The 17,904-nt window shown below is 33.0% G+C and overlaps 3 protein-coding genes across 4 annotated transcripts in view; 1 reads left to right on the top strand and 2 right to left on the bottom strand.

Annotated features, from left to right (window-relative positions):
* LOC129809730 (CDP-diacylglycerol--inositol 3-phosphatidyltransferase) overlaps positions 1-1,690 on the top strand; it is a 13,636-nt gene extending 11,946 nt beyond the window's left edge. The window contains exon 4 of the mRNA XM_055859775.1: positions 560-1,690. Within this exon, the coding sequence (XP_055715750.1) occupies positions 560-893 (334 nt within the window). The 3' untranslated portion in view covers positions 894-1,690. The remainder of the gene's footprint in view (positions 1-559) is intronic.
* A 6,308-nt stretch (positions 1,691-7,998) lies between these two features.
* LOC129809731 (chaperone protein DnaJ-like) lies at positions 7,999-10,121 on the bottom strand. The gene is made up of 2 exons (XM_055859777.1): positions 8,890-10,121; positions 7,999-8,828 (listed from the first exon to the last, which is right to left on the bottom strand). Exons 1-2 carry the CDS (start codon positions 9,499-9,501, stop codon positions 8,754-8,756), a joined length of 687 nt encoding a protein of 228 aa, XP_055715752.1. The 5' UTR covers positions 9,502-10,121; the 3' UTR covers positions 7,999-8,753.
* Positions 10,122-14,644: 4,523 nt separating this feature from the next.
* On the bottom strand, positions 14,645-15,901 carry LOC129809729 (uncharacterized). 2 transcript variants are annotated; one of them, XM_055859773.1, is made up of 2 exons: positions 15,746-15,901; positions 14,645-15,672 (listed from the first exon to the last, which is right to left on the bottom strand). In XM_055859773.1, exon 2 carries the CDS (start codon positions 15,649-15,651, stop codon positions 14,803-14,805), a length of 849 nt encoding a protein of 282 aa, XP_055715748.1. In that variant the 5' UTR covers positions 15,652-15,672; positions 15,746-15,901; the 3' UTR covers positions 14,645-14,802. The 2 variants fall into 2 exon arrangements, with proteins under 2 accessions (XP_055715748.1, XP_055715749.1); XM_055859774.1 differs by having other exon boundaries at positions 14,645-15,654.
* Positions 15,902-17,904: the final 2,003 nt, after the last annotated feature.

Genomic DNA, 17,904 nt, shown 5'->3' with positions numbered 1-17,904 from the left:
TTTTCACTGACCGAAAATCAGCAATAAAAATGAAACGGATAAACAAAAATTGTAAAATGTCTTACATCTAATCTTCGTAAAGCAAACAAAATCTGATTTGGTATATTTTTTGTGTCTATGAACGATAGGGACAAAAATAGCCCAAAAATTTAAGTAATTTTTCTGACGATACCAATGACAGATAATTTTCACTCTAATGAAAAATATTATGTTTGAGTATTGTAGTTTCCTTTTCCAAAACGGTTTTGCTTAAAAAAAACTGGAAGTATAAAAAATAATTAAAATTAATTTTCAATATGAGAATTTAAAAATTCGTCACTTTTGAGCTTACATATTTATCATATAGCAAATGGGTTGAGACTTGCAAAAAATATCCTAGATTCCTTCAACCTACTACTTTGCAACGTATAAACATAAGAAAAAATAACTTTAGGTAGTCAGGAAAAATTATTTTCTTTATGGGACACCGGTGTTCCAATCGTCCTTAAAGGGTGATAAAAAAAAACTTCGCTGAAAGAGAATATTTAGCACTGTAATTGACTTGATTCGTCCTTGGTAGTTCACTGTTGCAGGGAAAATCTTCTCACAAGTTTGTTGATGCCAACGAGTCGGCCATCATGAGGATTTACTATACGAAGAATGTTCTGTTCACCATGTGCGTAGGCAATGAGCTCTTCTATGCTGCCCTCTACCTTCTCTACTTCACTCCTGGCCCAATCATTCTCGGCCTCTCCTTCTTCAAGCTCGTGGCTATTGTCTGTGCTCCTGTGGCCATTGCTAAGACATTCATCTCACTGGTTCATTGCCGCGTGGCATGCCAGAATCTTGGGATTATCGATACGAATGAGCGCCTAGAGGCTAAACAAAAGGACCTGGCCAAGAAGGCAGAATGAATTATGGAAGAGGGTGATCTTCCGTGGGATTGGAGATAGATTGTTTTTTTTTGGAGGATTCCCGATAAAAGTGTAGTTTTTCTGTGTCTCTAGAGTCAGATTTATAGTTGAATAGATGAACTATTTTTTGCGCGAAACTGTTCACCAGTATTTTCTTCCAGGGAATGGTAGAGATGTTGTGGGTCCAGGAAGCAAAGAACAATTTCAATTACAACTTTCTTCTCACCTCAAAAAAAAACATTAAACAAAAAAGAGGTAAATGGAAGGAAGTTTAAATCTTACAGACTTATAAAATAGCCAATTGTGTCAATGTAATTCCATTTAATATTTAGCATTTTGCTCCAAAAAAAAATAGTGAAACCTTCAAATTTTTTTTAAACTACACAAAATAGCGGGAAAATTGGAAAAAATTGATATTTTTTGGATAAAAATTTCCTTGGGTTTTTTTTACTTATTGTATTAGTTTATAAGTTGCATGAGAAATATTTGAAGATAGTTTTAAACTATCTTTTTTGCATAATTATTTATTAAGAAAAACCATTGTAATTATTTTGACTTAAAAATTGTAGTATATTTTGCTACGAATATTACATTCTTTCAACTGCGAATTTCTTTGATCTCGAAAATTAAAAACCCGCAGAAAAATCTATACAGTGGACCTTTTACAGAATAAAAAAAAACTTGAATCATATTCGTAAAATGCAATGAAGGGTAATTTGTGAGGAAATTATATTATTGAAGAACGATGTTATACCAAAAAATGAAGATATGAATAAAGTGTATTTTCTGTGTAACAATTCAGAGATATTTTAATAATAATTTGATTATTTATTAAATTATTCCGCCCGTTCTAATTGGAAAGCAGAAAGTATTGGTTATAGTCAAAAAGCGCTACGTCCTTCGCCGTCTTAATGGTTTCTGTGATCTTGCTTGGTAAGTATTAAACGTCGTTGCTTCGATTGCTCCTATAACATTGTTATTTATGAATTTTAAGGTAAGTCTTTTTTCTTATCTTTTGACTCTTTTGAGCACAGAGAAAAAAATACCCTAGAATCAATACTTTTTTGGGATACTTTTGGTATTAAAAGGGCTCCAATACCTCGCGGTATTAAATTCTAGGGTATTTTGGGATTAAATTCAAGAAAATCTCTGTCATTGATTTGATACCATAAATTCATTAATTTTCAATCACAATGAATATTGATTCTATCCCATAGAGAATAGGGATAGAATCAATCCCAGAGTGGGATAGAATCAATCCCAGAGTGGGATAGAATCAATACCAGAATGGGATAGAATTAATACTGTTTCCAAATAAATAATGACTTTCAAAAATCAATGCTGCAATGGGATTAAATTAATCCCACGAATTCTAAAATTCAATCTCAAATTGAGATAGAAACAATACCATTTCCTCCTCAAAAAATTAATTTCATAAATTTAATACCAATAATGTCCTAAAAGTAATCCCAATATTTCTTAACTTTGTTCTAGAAATTAAAATCAATCCCAATATGCACCTATTTTCAAGAAAATTTGGGATAATTTTGGTATTGAAATGGTGGGATTAAAATCAATACCATGGATATTGAATCTGGATACTTGAAAAATTTTCTCTGTGAGCAAGTATAGCAATTGCAATAAAATATGGTTCCCAAATGGGCTAATATTTTAGCGAAATTACAGGCCAAACGATAAGAGATATCAATTTCCAGTCTTTAGCGACACCATTTTTTTCTACTTACATTCTTCCAAAACTTAAAATGCTTTTTTTCGTTTATTTAGATTTAGAACCAGGAAGATACATTTTTTTCAATTCCGGACGTCTTTTGGAAATAGTCTAAGTGTACGTTGTCCATTATTTTTACAGCCAGAAAAACTAAGACCAAATTTTAATACACATCATGCACTTTAAATATTAAAATTTGCAATCCAATGGATTGTGGCAGGAAAAAATCGTTAAAGTAATACGTCACAATTTTCATAAATTAATTTTTTTTGTTTTTACTATCAAAAAATAAGGCATTTAGAGGTATCGAAGCAGGATGTCTTCTATAGCAAAAATGTAGTCCTAAGTGGAGTCTATTGTGTGCTGAAGAGAGTACATTAATATTTAGTTTAGTTTAGTTTATATGATTTTTCAAAAGTTGCTTTCTTAGGTCATTTTTGAGAAATTTACTTACTTTTGCAACGGATGCCCATTTATTAAGTTCTGTACACTAGAACCGGAGGAATAATTGGTAATATGTGATAAAACAGCAAAAACAAAAAATATTAATTAAAGAAAATTGTGACTTATAGGAGAAAAACCAAAAACAGATTCTTGATCAGAGGACTGGACTCCACCATACGTACCATGTGAGATCCGTGTGCCAAATAAAAGTTTTCAATTTGTTGCACAGTGTAATTGAAGGCGATAATAAAATAATATAAAAAACTTTTATACAAATTAAATTAAAATGATTTATCAAAATTATCAGATTTCTTTGTGTTTTTTTTTAAGATATGGATATTCGAATGTTACGTATATTCTTTATTAAGGAACTATTTTACAATTTCTTGCCCCAGATTTGTCAGTTTCAGAAGGAAATTCAAAGGTTTTCCCAAACTAGGCACAGCTTTTTTTAGTGTCTTGTTTTACTGTTCGAACTCATAGAGAGAGCAGTTCTATAATCCGCTTTTTTCAACTTTTAGCCGACCTTGAGCCTAAACGGTAAGTAAGAGATATCAGTTTCCGGTCTTCGGTGAAAAAAAAACGTTATCTCCCTTTATATCCTGACTTTTCTTCTTTTTCCCGTCACCCTTTCCAAAACCAAGTTTTTTGGTTTATTTCTTTTATTACACTGTGCAACAATTTCAAACTTTTTTTTGTCCCTGGGTTCTTATGCTATTTTTTCTATTGCTAGGGTCAAATGATTTACGAAAATACTTATCATTTTGATTTCATTTGGATTTTGCGCCTGGTATTTACGAAAAACGGTTTTTTCCGTTTTTTGATACTTGGGTGCCTATATCTCCGAATCTGATGAACCGATTTATTTCTTACTTTGGAACAATTTGTTGTCCTTTACATGCCCGATAAATCCTCTGAACAAATGAAGTTCGTACAACTGACACCAGGGGCGCTGTAGTCACAAATATGTCAGAAAACATGGAAAAATCGAACTTTTTAGCAACTTTGATCAAGAATATCTCGAAAACTAGGACTGTCCCTAACAATCTGTTTTGTGGGTTTGATAGAGAATTTAATCAGCTACATTTTCGTTCATGTACAACTTTTCTCTCAGATTATTTTTTAACCTCGATATTGAGGTTCAAACGAAAAACGAGCACTCAGCCAACTAAAGAAAAACTTAACTATTTCGCACATTTTGTCTTTTTCTTTTCAAGTTTAGATAACCCAGAGTATTATTTTCACTTTTCTTACAGTTATAGGACTTTATTAATACTTATTGCATTATAAAATGTGTTTAGATATAATACAAGGTAATAACTCAAACAATATCTTCAGTAAGATTTCAGTGTTATTTCAATCTCAAAAGACTATTACAAAAAAGGCATATTAACTGCATATTGCAAAATTTTAAATATTTCAAAGAATATTTCTTGTTAAATTGACGTTTTAGAATCAATAAGTATCTATTTTATCTTTTACATACCAGTTATATATGGAAAACTTTGCAAAAAATCCACGTTTCTAAATTCATTTCTTTTTATAATTCTTTAAAAAAATTTCCTACATTTATCTACAATCCTACAATTTTAACCTCATAATTACGTGATTTTCGTCGAAATAAATCTAAAACTAGTTTTTGAACTTGTAATTGTTACTTTATGTATATCACATATGTTAAAGTTTTATACAAGTTTCCAAGTAATAAAATAATATTTAAAAATTTAAAATGTCATATAAAAATCACCATAATATCGATATTTAAGTATTAAATAATATAATAAAAGCTTGTACTGCCTAATTGCGAGGAAAGAAAGCAATAACACTCGAAATTGTGAAGGATTTATTAAGTTGGCTGAATGCTCATTTTTCGTTTGAACCTCAATTTCGAGGTTAAAAAATAATCTGAGCAAAAAGTTGTATATGAACAAAAATGTAGCTAATAAAATTCTCTATCAAACCCATAAATCAGATTGTTAAGGACAGTTTTAGTTTTCGAGATATTCTTGATCAAAGTTGCTACAAATTTCGATTTTTCCATGTTTTCTTACATTTATGGGACTACAGCGCCGCTGGTGTCGGTTGTACGAACTTCATCTGTTCAGAGGATTTATCGGGCATCTAAAGGAGAACAAATTATTCCTGAGTGAGAAATAAATCGGTTCAGCAGATTCGGACATATAGGCACCCAAGTATCAAAAAACGGAAAAAACCGTTTTTCGTAAATACCAGGCGCAAAATCCAAATGAAATCAAAATGATAAGTATTTTCGTAAATCATTTGACCCTAGCAATAGAAAAAATAGCATGAGAACCCAGGGACAAAATCATCGTTGCACAGTGTTATTGAATATGTTTCAGAGGTAGTCCAAAAACCAGATGTTCCAGATGTTCAAACCTATGACCTAAAAAATCGTCATCTTCAATTTTTAAATGTCAAAGTTCAATCACTCTAGAGGGCCTATTTTTCAACAGATTTGATTAAATTTGTAATGCTTGGAAAGGTCTTGAAATTTCCAATCCGATTTCATCAGTCACAATCGGTAATGCATCGATAAAGTACACTCAGTTCTTCGTTAACTCTTTCGCGTCACATTTTTATTCAGCAATTGAATTCATGTAAAATTGAGTTTTTCCTAATGATTTATGATCAAATATAATAATTCTGAGAGGAAAAAAATTTTCCATTGCGTGAAAACTCGGAAAAAACTCCGGAATATCACGGGCTTTCTAAGAGTTTTTTTTTTGTTTGAAGTTATTAATTTGGCCAAAACCATGGCAAACTGGATTGTTTTGATGAACACTTTACTCCTGGTGTTCAAGAAATCTTCCTGGTAATCCCTTGAACAGTCTCTGTCACAATATTTTGAGTGATATTTGGCAAAAATGAACTTATCTACGTATTAGGTGAGATTCTTAACAATCTCACCTACTATAATCCTAACAAAATTTCATGTCGTCCGATCGCGCTCAAACTTGGCCAAAATGTGTTTCGCCACTTCCTGATCACGAATATATGGGGGGCTAAGTTACGTTCCCGGCCGGCCGGCCGGCCGTCCGGCCGCTCTTTGGAGCTTAATAGCTCCTAAACTAAAAAAGATATCGACTTGCGGTTTTCGGCAAAGGTTATATATCGGGTGAAAATTGCAACATGGTGCATAGACCCCCCACCCCCCACCCCTCCTTCCGCCATTTTGAAGACCCCCCTTTTTTTGTTTTCTCAATAGCTCCGCCCCTATGGCATTCAGCGGGCTCAAATTTTAGTATGTTATAGCTGGGCCTTAGAGCTTTCCATCAGTACTAAACTTAAGGTCCCCCGACCACCCTGACCCGAGCTATAAGGGTCCAAAAAAAATTTCTTAAAATGGCCATAACTCCGGTTGTAATTGTCTGAATTTAAAAAGTGAGGGCTTTTTGGAAAGCTCTCGTGAAATGCCACTTCCCCTTCTAACATCGCAAGTTCATAAAACCACCGCTAGGGGCGCTATTATTAAAAAGAAAATTTTTAAATCTTAAAAGTTAAATAACTCAAAAATTCCTTATGCAATCGGGCTGAAATTTTAGTATGTTGTAGCCGTTGATTATACCTATCAAACAAAAAAAACCTTAAGTCGATCCATAACCCCTGACCCGAGCTATAAGGGGTCAAAGTTCGAACATTGACCGGCCTCTATCTCCGGTTCTAATTAACATAGCGACCTAAATTTTACCTTTTTGGTTTCGTCTCGATGAACACTTTCAGATGGAAGTTCAAAAAGTCACCACAGGTGGCGCTGTGATAGCGTCAAAATTCAGCGACATTCAAAGTCACTTTTCTCAAAAACGGCATTGTGCAAGTTAATGAAATTTTAGTATGTTGTAGTCCAGTCTAGGACGTTTCCAAAATGGTGCGTATGTGCGCTGTGGTTTCAATAGAACCGGAGATATGAGGGGTCAAAGTTCACGAAATTCAAAAAATCATATCTCCGGTTCTATGTGACCGATTTTGATTAATGAGGGCTTAAACGAAAGATCTCACCAAATGCTACAACTTTCTAGAATATTTGAACTTCGTGGGACCAACAACAGGGGCGCCACAGTCGAAAAACCAATTTCAATATCACATAACCTCAATTATCTCGACTGTCACTGAACCGATTTTGATGATTACTTCAACATAATTGTAGAGCACATTTGTCTCTACATTTCGTCCATACATTATTTTCCACTCAGACTACGCTATCACTCCGATTTTGCCGTTTAAGTGTGAAAAAATTGATTTTTCCCATAATAACGCTTTGAAATCACTCAGATGCCAATTTGACTGCCTCTACTCCACCAAGACACTTAAAATAGGGTTTTAAATGGAAAGTCCCACAAAAGACAACAATTCTTTGATATAGTTGAAGTTCAACAAATGACTACTTGGGCACTCTGGATGAAAAAACGAGTTAAGAAACAAAAAACCTCGATTATCTTGGCTTCTGAGTAATCGATGAGATCATGTTCTATGGAAAAATTATAGAGAACATTCTGGTCTACATTTCACCCATATAACACTTTTCAGTCAGTTCATCCAAATCCTTGATATTTTTGTTTAAATACAAAATTTGTATAATTTCACGAATTTGATTCAAGATAACTGAATGGCGTCTCCCAACTTCAGCTCTAAATCGAATTTGCATGCACTCCGAGTTAGCTCACGTTAAGAATCTCACCTACATAAGCCGGTTAGGATTATCTGTCCCTTTATTCACACGATTCACACACAATACAATTGCACAATATGGGACGCTTGCAGAATACTCTAAATCTAAAATATTGCAAAATATGTTATAATTCATCATATACAAGATGAAATGCCCAGGAGCAAGATATTTTCCTTCTGGTTTTCACAAAGATAAACAATGTCCCAACTTGTCCCAACTACATTGTTGGTACAAAAACACTTTCATAAACTTTTCCCTTGCCGACAATAGGGTCATATATGACCCGGAAAATTCTACGCGCTTTTCTGGAAAATTGAGAGTAGTTTATTATATCAAAATATGCAATATACAATCTTTGGATATTCTATTTTGTGTTTCTAAAGAACTTTTTGCTGAAAAAAATAAATGAATATAAAAACAAATTGAAAAAGAAAAGTCATTTCACAAAGTTCGAAATTCGTGATTTTTGATCTCAAATATTTTCTTTTCCTGAATATTTGGAGTCTTGAGAAAATTAGCCAAGAATCTTACATCCTTCTATTATGATGTCGTGCACAAATATAGATAGATTTCAATTAGTGTAAATAGTCAAAAAAAAAACTTCTATTCCCCGGGTCATATATGACCCTAATGACGCGAAAGAGTTAACAGAGATTATTAACATGGCGACCTTCTTCGATTACATTTTTTCACTAATGTGACCTTTCTTTTAAATTCCTGCTGAATGACTTAAGCAATAGCAACAAACGTGATAAAGTTGGAAAGGCTTTGAAATTCACTTTAATCTATATGTATTTATAATCACCTAACATTGCATATCCTCATTCCAACATAAAAATAATCACTCCTCATTTATTTATCCTGCAATTAATTTTATTTTTTTATAGGAGTATGGTATTTAAACAATAATTATTTAATAAGGTTTAGAAAATCAAAATTGTGTTCTTGTTCTTGAAGATAAATTTGGTTTTGGGACTATTGTAGCATCCAAGCAGGATTCTTAGCTCTGCAACTTTTTGTCGTATGAATAGAGGATTAAGAAGAATATGATGACAAAAGCAAAAGTGTACCACATCTGAAAAATAATAAATCAAATTGGTGAGTAATAGCTACTTCCCAAAAATCCCGATAATTACATTTTCACGATTGCGCTGTTCTTTATTTCTGGAAACAGACTCTCCGTCTTGGAACATTTTTTTGTAAATCTCCTCAGCAGCATTTTTGGAAGCGTAAAATACTTCCTGTGCTTGTTTATACTCCGCACTATCTCTGCTCGGCAAGAAGATCCAGCCGTTGCGAAGATTGTAAAAGTCTCTCTTTTCCGGATCCGTGAGCGTAGCTACGGCACTTGCCAGACGTTGGAAGATATCGTTAGCTCCAGGTGCGTAATTCTTATCAGGGTGCACTTGTAGAGCCAGCTTCTTGTAAGCTGTCCGGATCTCATGTTCATTTGCGGTTTTTGGGACATCTAGCAACTCGTAAAAATTTTTAGCTTGACTCAATCTCATTACTATATCTGCTTGCTTCTGTGTCCACTGGGGCACCTCAGGAAGCACCTCTCGGTCTATTATCTTGTTAATTTGCTGAGCATCAGATCCAATGGGGATGCTCTCTCTCTCTTGCCTTTCATTTGATGTATCGCTGATTAAGTTCCTAATTTTCGTGATCGTACCACCATTCGGAATAAAACTTTTAACTTTTTTCCACTTTTTATGCAATCTGAAGTAATAATCTTGATTGCCTTCCATTGCGGAAAATCGCAGTTAGAACAACTTTATATAAATTCTCTTCACCAATAGAAGAAAATAAAACCATTCGTCTTGAATGGCAAAGTTTACTGAAGCCCATTTGGAACTTATCTCATGAGATAAGTAAAAAGACACAGCTACGATTGGGTCCTCTTATAGATAGATTACAAATTTATCAAGATGTAAAAATTCTAGTTAAAAACGATAAGTATTCTTAGGCACAATTTTCAGTGTGATTAATATAGAATAAAACTGATAACAGATAAATATTTTCAATGTTGCACATAAAATAATATTTAATTAATAAAAAGTGTAAATAAAATTTGAGAAAGAAGAAAAAGAATTTGATATGGAAGATCATGGAAAAAAATCATCTTAGGTATGTTTGAGTTCGGAAATGGCTTAGAATTTCTGACAATCATAAAACTGTTTCAATCGGTAACTGATTTGAACCGATAATTAATTTTTATCTGAAATTTAATTGTGTGGATTTTGAGCCTTTTGAGCTATTTTGGGAATTTCCGAGTATAAATCGGTTCAAATTGGTTGAGAACCGATAAACGGTAAATGATGTGAAAATTCTCGTGAAGAATAGCATCTAGTCACAAGTTCGAGCATTTCGCAAAGATCCACGGTAAAAACTTTTGGACACTGACCAAAATATTGGAACAAGTTTTCCTTGGAACAAATTTTTTTGGAATCAATTTGTACCTAGAGAAGATATTTGTTTGTTCCAAAAAGTTTTCTTTACAGTTTCGTTACAAAATACAGTTACAATTTTGTTAGAGTTTTCTTTTGGAACCGTTTTGATACGGTGGAATGTCCATAAATTTGAGTTGATTTCGTTTTATACAAATTTGTTCCCGAAATTTGGAACAGAATTTGTTGCACTCGGCTGTTTTGTTCCCACTGTCAGGAACAAATTTGTACATATTTTTTATAACAATATTATTCCTACATCTGGAACATATTTGTTCCAAAAATTTTCGGTGTCCGTGGACGAGGTAATTTTTGGAACAAAATTTTTACTCATTTGGGGAATCTGTTTGTTCCCATTGTCGGGAACAAATCCGTGTAAGTGATTTGGTCTTACAGTTAAGGCCTATACTTCAGTCGAAATGGATTTCGGTGGCGAAAGTTCATAAAGAACATCAAATAAGAATCAACTTAAGAGTGTTTTATACAGACGCGTGCATGACGAAATCATATGCGAGTACTGGCAGCAAGAGGGGAAGGGAATCTCGAATTAAAAAAGTGAAACCATGTAGCACTAAAATTGCCACAGATTTGGCGTCCTCTTCACTTCGGTGACGGGTGACTGAGTGTGAGAGGTGGGATACGCTTTTATACTAGACGAGCTATTTATTGGAACAAATTCATTACTAATATTGGGTATCTTTTTGTTCCTCCTAGAAGGTTCAAATTTGTTCCAAAAATTATGGTGTCCGTGGACGAGCTACAATTTGGAACAAATTCGTTACTAACATTGGGTATCTTTTTGAGTCTCATAAAATGAACAAGATTATGCCAAAAACTATGGTGTCCGTGGACGAGCTAATTTTTGGAACAAATACGTGCCGAAATTTTTTACCGTGTAGACGCTTTGTCCCCTTTACTGCTTAGGTTCAATACGGTTGGGTTGGAGAATTCAAGACTGTTCAAATAAATCCAATCCAACCAAATTGGTTGTGAAAAAAACCTCCATACCTAAAATTATATAATTTTTTTTACATAGAATAGACTAAAATGACTAAATTAAACTTTTATTCTGAAAAAGAAGCATACTGTTTTCAAATTTTCCGCGTCACAACATAGTATACCCCAGCGAGCACATTTAGCAGAATAAAATAGGGTTTTCAGCTTTTTTTTTTTTGCTGAATCGGTCTGCTGGCCAATCAGCAGCTCTCGAACAAAAAGTGTTAAGCAAATACATGAAAATGGCACTGTTTAGCGCTCGCAGTGGATGATGGCAGAACTAAACACTGCCCTGTGATCGCTAGTGTAACTTCGAGGTCAGCAGAGCTCAGAGCTGAAAAAATATATGTTTTCAGCTGATTTAAAAAAGCTTAGCATTTGGTGCTCGCTGGGACATTCAGGCGTATTTCAAAAATGATTTCATATATACAGTAGAGTCTCGCTATAGTTATAGTCCATATTTGGTTTCAAATTTGACACTTGAGTCGCACTAAAGTCCATGTAATTTTTTAAAATTATCAACGATTTTTAGTATTGAAATTGCTCGACGGCTTCCACTTTCTTTGCGATTGTGGTACTTGTCCTTGCTCTCTTCATTGTGGATCACAATTATCACAACTACTTAATAAAGTTTGCCAAAAATATTAAAATAATTATGAATGTCGCATACTAAAAAACATAACCTAACTTAAAATCAGTGTTTTGAAATCAACGGTCGATAAATTGTGGACTATAGAGCGATGGCCTATAGCGAGACTCTACTGTATTGACTCCCAATGATAGGCAAACTTGCATATTTGTGGAGCTCAGAGGCAAAATGACACATATCCTATGGCTAAAGCATAGGATATGTGTCATTTTGCCTCTGAGCTCCACATTTGTATGTGCCAATTCTATCAGGTGCATAATCCCGAAAGACTTAATGCCGGAACTGAGTGTAAATTTGTTAACCCTTTCAAAAATGTTCCTTTTTAGTAGTATTTTTTTTATAGATTTTTATTATCGCCTTCAATTATTACACATTACTAAAGAGACTTAAGACTAAAAAAAGACATAATTTTTCCATTACCTTCCTAACACTCACTGCATTTCTTAAAAATTCCAAGATCGATATAAGAAATAGAACATCAAAAAAATTATTAATCTCTCATTTTTTTTATTTTTTTCACTTTTTACTTATTTAATTAGTTGGTTTAAGTTATAAATCCAAAAATTGTCGAACGTTTATTCTTAGCACCATCCACAGAATCCATCATGAATTTTCTTGAAATCCATGTTATTGAAACAATTAAGACTTTCCATATCACACATATTCGTAAAATTTCGTATTTGATTTTGGGAGTTTTTAGCACATAACTGTTCCATAACTGGAGGGCATATATGGTTGCACTGACTGTTAGGTTGCCCTACAATTGTAGTAATAAGGTAATATAGTTAATAAATTGCAGTAATATTGATTTTCTCACCAAAAGACAGTGCAAATAGGAAAACCAAGAATATGCAGCAAATTAATTTCATTTTCTGGGTGATGGTTTTGAAAGAGTTACTCAAAATGAACTAAAGAAAATAAGTTGATTCCTCGTCTTTTAAAGGTGCAGACTCTGCAAACTACTTTTAAATTATACGTAATAATTCTCGGAAAAGTAGATTTATTTGAAGATATACTTTCTTAATATTTTTTCGTATATTTTAACAAATGGTAAAATGTCTCTTGATATTTGTTGGATAATATTTTTCGATATTGTTTGAAAAATTGAAAAAAGTGTTTATTTTTAAATATTGAACATATGTGGGGAAACTATAATCAGTATACAGTAGACTCTCTCTCAATTGGGAATATGGGGCAAAATGTCATCCGGTTTAGCGATAGAATTAAGCGTCAAAGCCTTTGTAAATTCCACAAAAAGTGCTCAATTATAAAGAATCACGATAAAATAGGAAGAAGTACAGCGAATTTGAGCGAATTAGCTTCATAATTAAACGTGAAAATTGGCAACAAAATTTGTCGCCCGATTGAAAAAGAGCCGATTGATTGAGAGTCTACTGTAATACTTTATATTCAAATATGTATTGCGTTTATCTGTAAGAACTTGTTCTTTAATTCTTGTATTTTTAACAAATATAGAATTTTAAAGAAACAAAATTGAAAACGAAGAAAAAACTGAAAAATCCAGGGATTTCGTTAAATGGGACACTCAAAATTTAGACTTGTTGATCAATGAGAACAGTATGATGGAAAAATTCTCAGTCAGGCGAACAATAAGAAAAAGAAACCATTAGGGGAAGTGCTCATAATTTTGGACAGTCTGCTTATAAGCATCGAAGTTCCAAGTTTGAAGTGCGATATTTTCTATACTAATTGACATTTCTTGTTACTCTCTTTTCAGAAGGGTTGTTTAGAAACTTAGCAAGCTATTTATAGTCTTATTTTTATTAAAATTAGTTTTAATACGTTTAAAAATGAATTGATAAGTAGAGGTGACCTTGGCTCTTATTTTGGACAACTTGTTTATTAATTTGTCCAACTTGACTGTAAATTTGGACAGCTAATCCGCCTCAATAGGATGCCCATTGTTCTTCATTTGATGAACCAATTTTACCAAGTCCTCTTCCTGTTCATGTAAGGGAAACGTAGAATGTCACAAGAAGCCCGGAAACTTTCCATATCAATCATTAAAGTGAGTTGACTTCGGTGCTCCAAGTACGTGCGGATTCGCTCATTCCCTGGCCTTTCCGGGAGCCTTTCAAGGCATTTCTCGCTACATCTCTTTCGTAGAGATGATGCTCCTTTGTTTCTCCAGGCATTTGTCCAACCTAGTCATCACAAAAGCTAAAACTTCACGAAATTTCGTGAGAAAAACACCTGTCCAAAATAAGAATCATCACCTCACTGATGAATGTCTTAAAAAATTTCCCATTTTTCACACGAAAAATATAATTCACAAGGCAAATCTCACTTCAGGTCAAATGTACAAATCATCAGTAACGTGAATCAACACAATATTCAATGAATATTCAATAATATCACTCAAAAACTGCGAACAAACTTTGTTAGTACTTCACCAAAACTAAATAAGACTGAAGTAAAAGCCACGAAGTTCTGTCATATTTCTCGTAAGCAATTGCTCACACTGAATTTTCAACAAAGCAATTTTAACTCAAATCAGATTCAAAATTTAACGTATTTAGTGTTAAAATCTTTCAAAAAGAACAAATATTTAGATAGAATTCATTATTCATCAAATATTGGAATAAAAATCCATCATTTTAATCAATTTATTTTTAGTGTCCAATGTTATTCTCAAAGTGTCCAAAATAAGAAACTGGACAAAATTATGAGCATTTCCCCTATACACTAAAAAATAATTATTATGTGTAGATGCATATTCAGAAAGATCACTTAGAAAAAGATTTTAATACTATTTCTTTTTTAATTAAATAAGACCCATTTTCTGCAGGCAGATTGATAATTTTATTATAGACCAGAATTCAATATAATTAAGTAATCAGTTTTTATCCATTTTAACTGAAAATTTGCTGCCATTTTTAGTCTGTGAAAAATCAATCCGATCAGTACTTCAAGAATCATATTAGCAAAATGTTTTTCTACAAGTATTCTTTGGACATATAACGTCCGCAATACTTGCATTTTACTGGATTAATTCTTATCTGGGTTGAGAATGATAGTAGTGATTCGGAGAAAACCTTCTCCTGAGCCCAAATAATTAAGTCAAGTTTCTGTTTGTTGGTCAAAAGCGTTGGTGAAACTGAGCACTTAATTAATTCCTCTGCAGTCATATTGGGAAATCTTATGAGGTACATCAAATTTCCGAGATCATTTTTGAATTTTTCCTCAATTTCTTCAACGGACTTCCAGTTGCCATTCTCTTCTATCATCATGTTTTTTATCGCTAGATACAGCTGAAATTCTGAACAGTACAAAACATCCGATTCCAATATCATTTGCAGTATTCGCATATGAGATGGTGATTTTGTTAGACGTTGAATGACTTGAACAGGTTGTTTAACTATTACTCCTTTCATATGAGCATTTACAATACCAATCTCAAACTTTTCCAAAAACTCAAAGTGTTCAACAATATTTATGTATGTGATGAAGTTCAGCAAGAATTGAGCGACCTTAGTAATCAACGTATTAATGAAATACTTCTTTGATGCATAAAGGATCCCTTGATAGTTTTCTGCATTAATCGGAAAGGACTCATTGTAGAAATACTGAATGATGAGATTGAATGTATCGTAAGATATATCCATGATTGATATCTTTCCGTCCTTATCTGTCGATATTGCTGAAGCAAACTGCTTCTGGAAAACTTCACTGTTTTTCATCAAAACGCTTTTTTCAGTCATCAAAAGAGCCCCTCCGTCGTTTGGGAAAACAAAGGTTACATCAGGTGCTGCTCCATATTTAATCAATTTTCGATCAGTCTCCATTTTCTGATGATTTTTGTCAAACTTAACAATAATTATTTGTTTCATATTAACTTTTATTAATCAAAGAAAATTAAGAATTACAAGAAATACTTACTGTCTTGTATCTTTTCGGGAAATTTTGTTGACGAAATAGAGAATTACTTAGGTGAGTTAGGATAGGACAAGCGTGAAATACTGATAATACATAGACAGAAAATTGCTTATTTTTTCAGGGCAGCGGTATCGCATCTTTTCGGCGCGGCAGTGTGTGAAGCTGTCACTTGTTTTGACAGTTCAAACCCTAGCGAGAGTAAAGCTTGCATGTAAGTGATAGTGATTTGTAAGGATCCGTGTAAGCCTTACTTTTAAACGACATTTAAGTCATGTGAAAGCTTTACAAATTTATTGCTTTCAAAATAACTAACATGTATGGTATATGAAAGTATACACTGTCATGTAAGGAATAAATAAGTCACAGTGTAAGGCTTTCTTTCAATTAACATGCAATACATCGTCAGTTAAATCAGCATTTATCGTAACTTCATTTTTGCGATTTTGAGATATATACATATATGGAATCAGCGTAATTTTGTTTATTAAACGCACTTGTGAAAAAGAAACTTTTATAAGCCCAATAAAAATTATTTTAAACAAAAATTATCGTAAGTGCCCTTAATTAACAAAAATTTATCAGACTTTGTCGTAACTTCCATTTTTGGGGGAGTTACGACAAATTTCCATACAAAATTTTCAATAATCAGCATTTGCCGTAACCTCTTTTGCTCGTTTGCGTGGCTTGTAATTTGCAACAAAATTGCAAAATTCCTCAATAAAACGTTTATAAACTCTTCCAAATATCGAAAGACAGTGCGAATAGTGTAACATGAAATCATTTTAATTCAATATTAGCGAGAAAAAAAAGTGAGAAAAAATCCCTACCCATCTGTCATTAATTCAAAACAAAACAAGCGATGTGGCGCACAAAATTTATTCAATAAAAGTTACGAAATAAAAGCTTTTAGGGACAGGGATAACAGTATTATTGGCTAATTTAGTCAAATAAAGGCACTTATTATCACTAGAATAATTTAAATTGATATAATGCATTTTAGAAAATTGTCGTAACTTCCAAAATCTCCATACATTGGAAGTTACGGCTTTATAAATGATGGAAGTTACGATAAAATATTATTGTGTTTCTTCTAACAAATTTCTCAATATTGCAGCTTTTAAATAATTTTATAAAGATTTTCTCGAGTTAACCTACAGTTTATTAGTGCCACTTTCATTATTTTGACTCAAAAGTATCGCATTCGGGGCTCATTTTTAAGAAAAATAATATTGAACTGAAAATTTCGTCTCCTGAAAAGTTGCCAAAAGGAAGTTACGACAAATGCTGATTTAACTGACGACATATTAAAGCTTTACTATGTATTGCTTTCGTAATAATAACAAGTAAGGTAATTGAAAGGGTACACCATCATGTAAGGCTTAAGTAACGTAAGATGTAAAGCTTTCTTTTAATCAACACGTAAACTATTCTAAAGCTTTACCATGTTTTGCTCTCATAAAACTTAGAAATAAGGTATATGAAAGTTTATACTGTCATATAAGGCATAAATACAACATGGTGTAAGTTTTTCTCTTCTTCTACAAATAAATCAGGGACAGATAATCCTAACCGGCTTATGTAGGTGAGATTCTTAACGTGAGCTAACTCGGAGTGCATGCAAATTCGATTTAGAGCTGAAGTTGGGAGACGCCATTCAGTTATCTTGAATAAAATTCGTGAAATTATACAAATTTTGTATTTAAACCAAAATATCAAGGATTTGGATGAACTGACAGAAAAGTGTTATATGGGTGAAATGTAGACCAGAATATTCTCTATAATTTTGCCGGAGAACTTGAACTCATCGATTACTCAGAAGCCAAGATAAGCGAGGTTTTTTGTTTCTTAACTCGTTTTTTTCATCCAGAGTGCCCCAAGTGTTCATTTGTTGAACTTCAACTAAATCAAAGAATTGTTGTATTTTGCGGGACTTTCCATTTAAACCCCTATTTTAAGTGTCTTGGTGGAGTAGAGGCAGTCAAATTGGCATCTGAGTGATTTCAAAGCGTTATTATTGGAAAAATCAATTTTTTCACACTTAAACGGCAAAATCGGAGTGATAGCGTAGTCTGAGCGGAAAATGATGTATGGACGAAATGTAGAGACAAATGTGCTCTACAATTATGTCGAAGTAATCATCAAAATCGGTTCAGCGACAGTCG

This window comes from Phlebotomus papatasi, chromosome 1 (assembly GCF_024763615.1).
Source record: "Phlebotomus papatasi isolate M1 chromosome 1, Ppap_2.1, whole genome shotgun sequence".
Classification (NCBI taxonomy): Eukaryota; Metazoa; Arthropoda; class Insecta; order Diptera; family Psychodidae; genus Phlebotomus; species Phlebotomus papatasi.
This window is presented reverse-complemented; position numbering and strand designations above follow the sequence as displayed.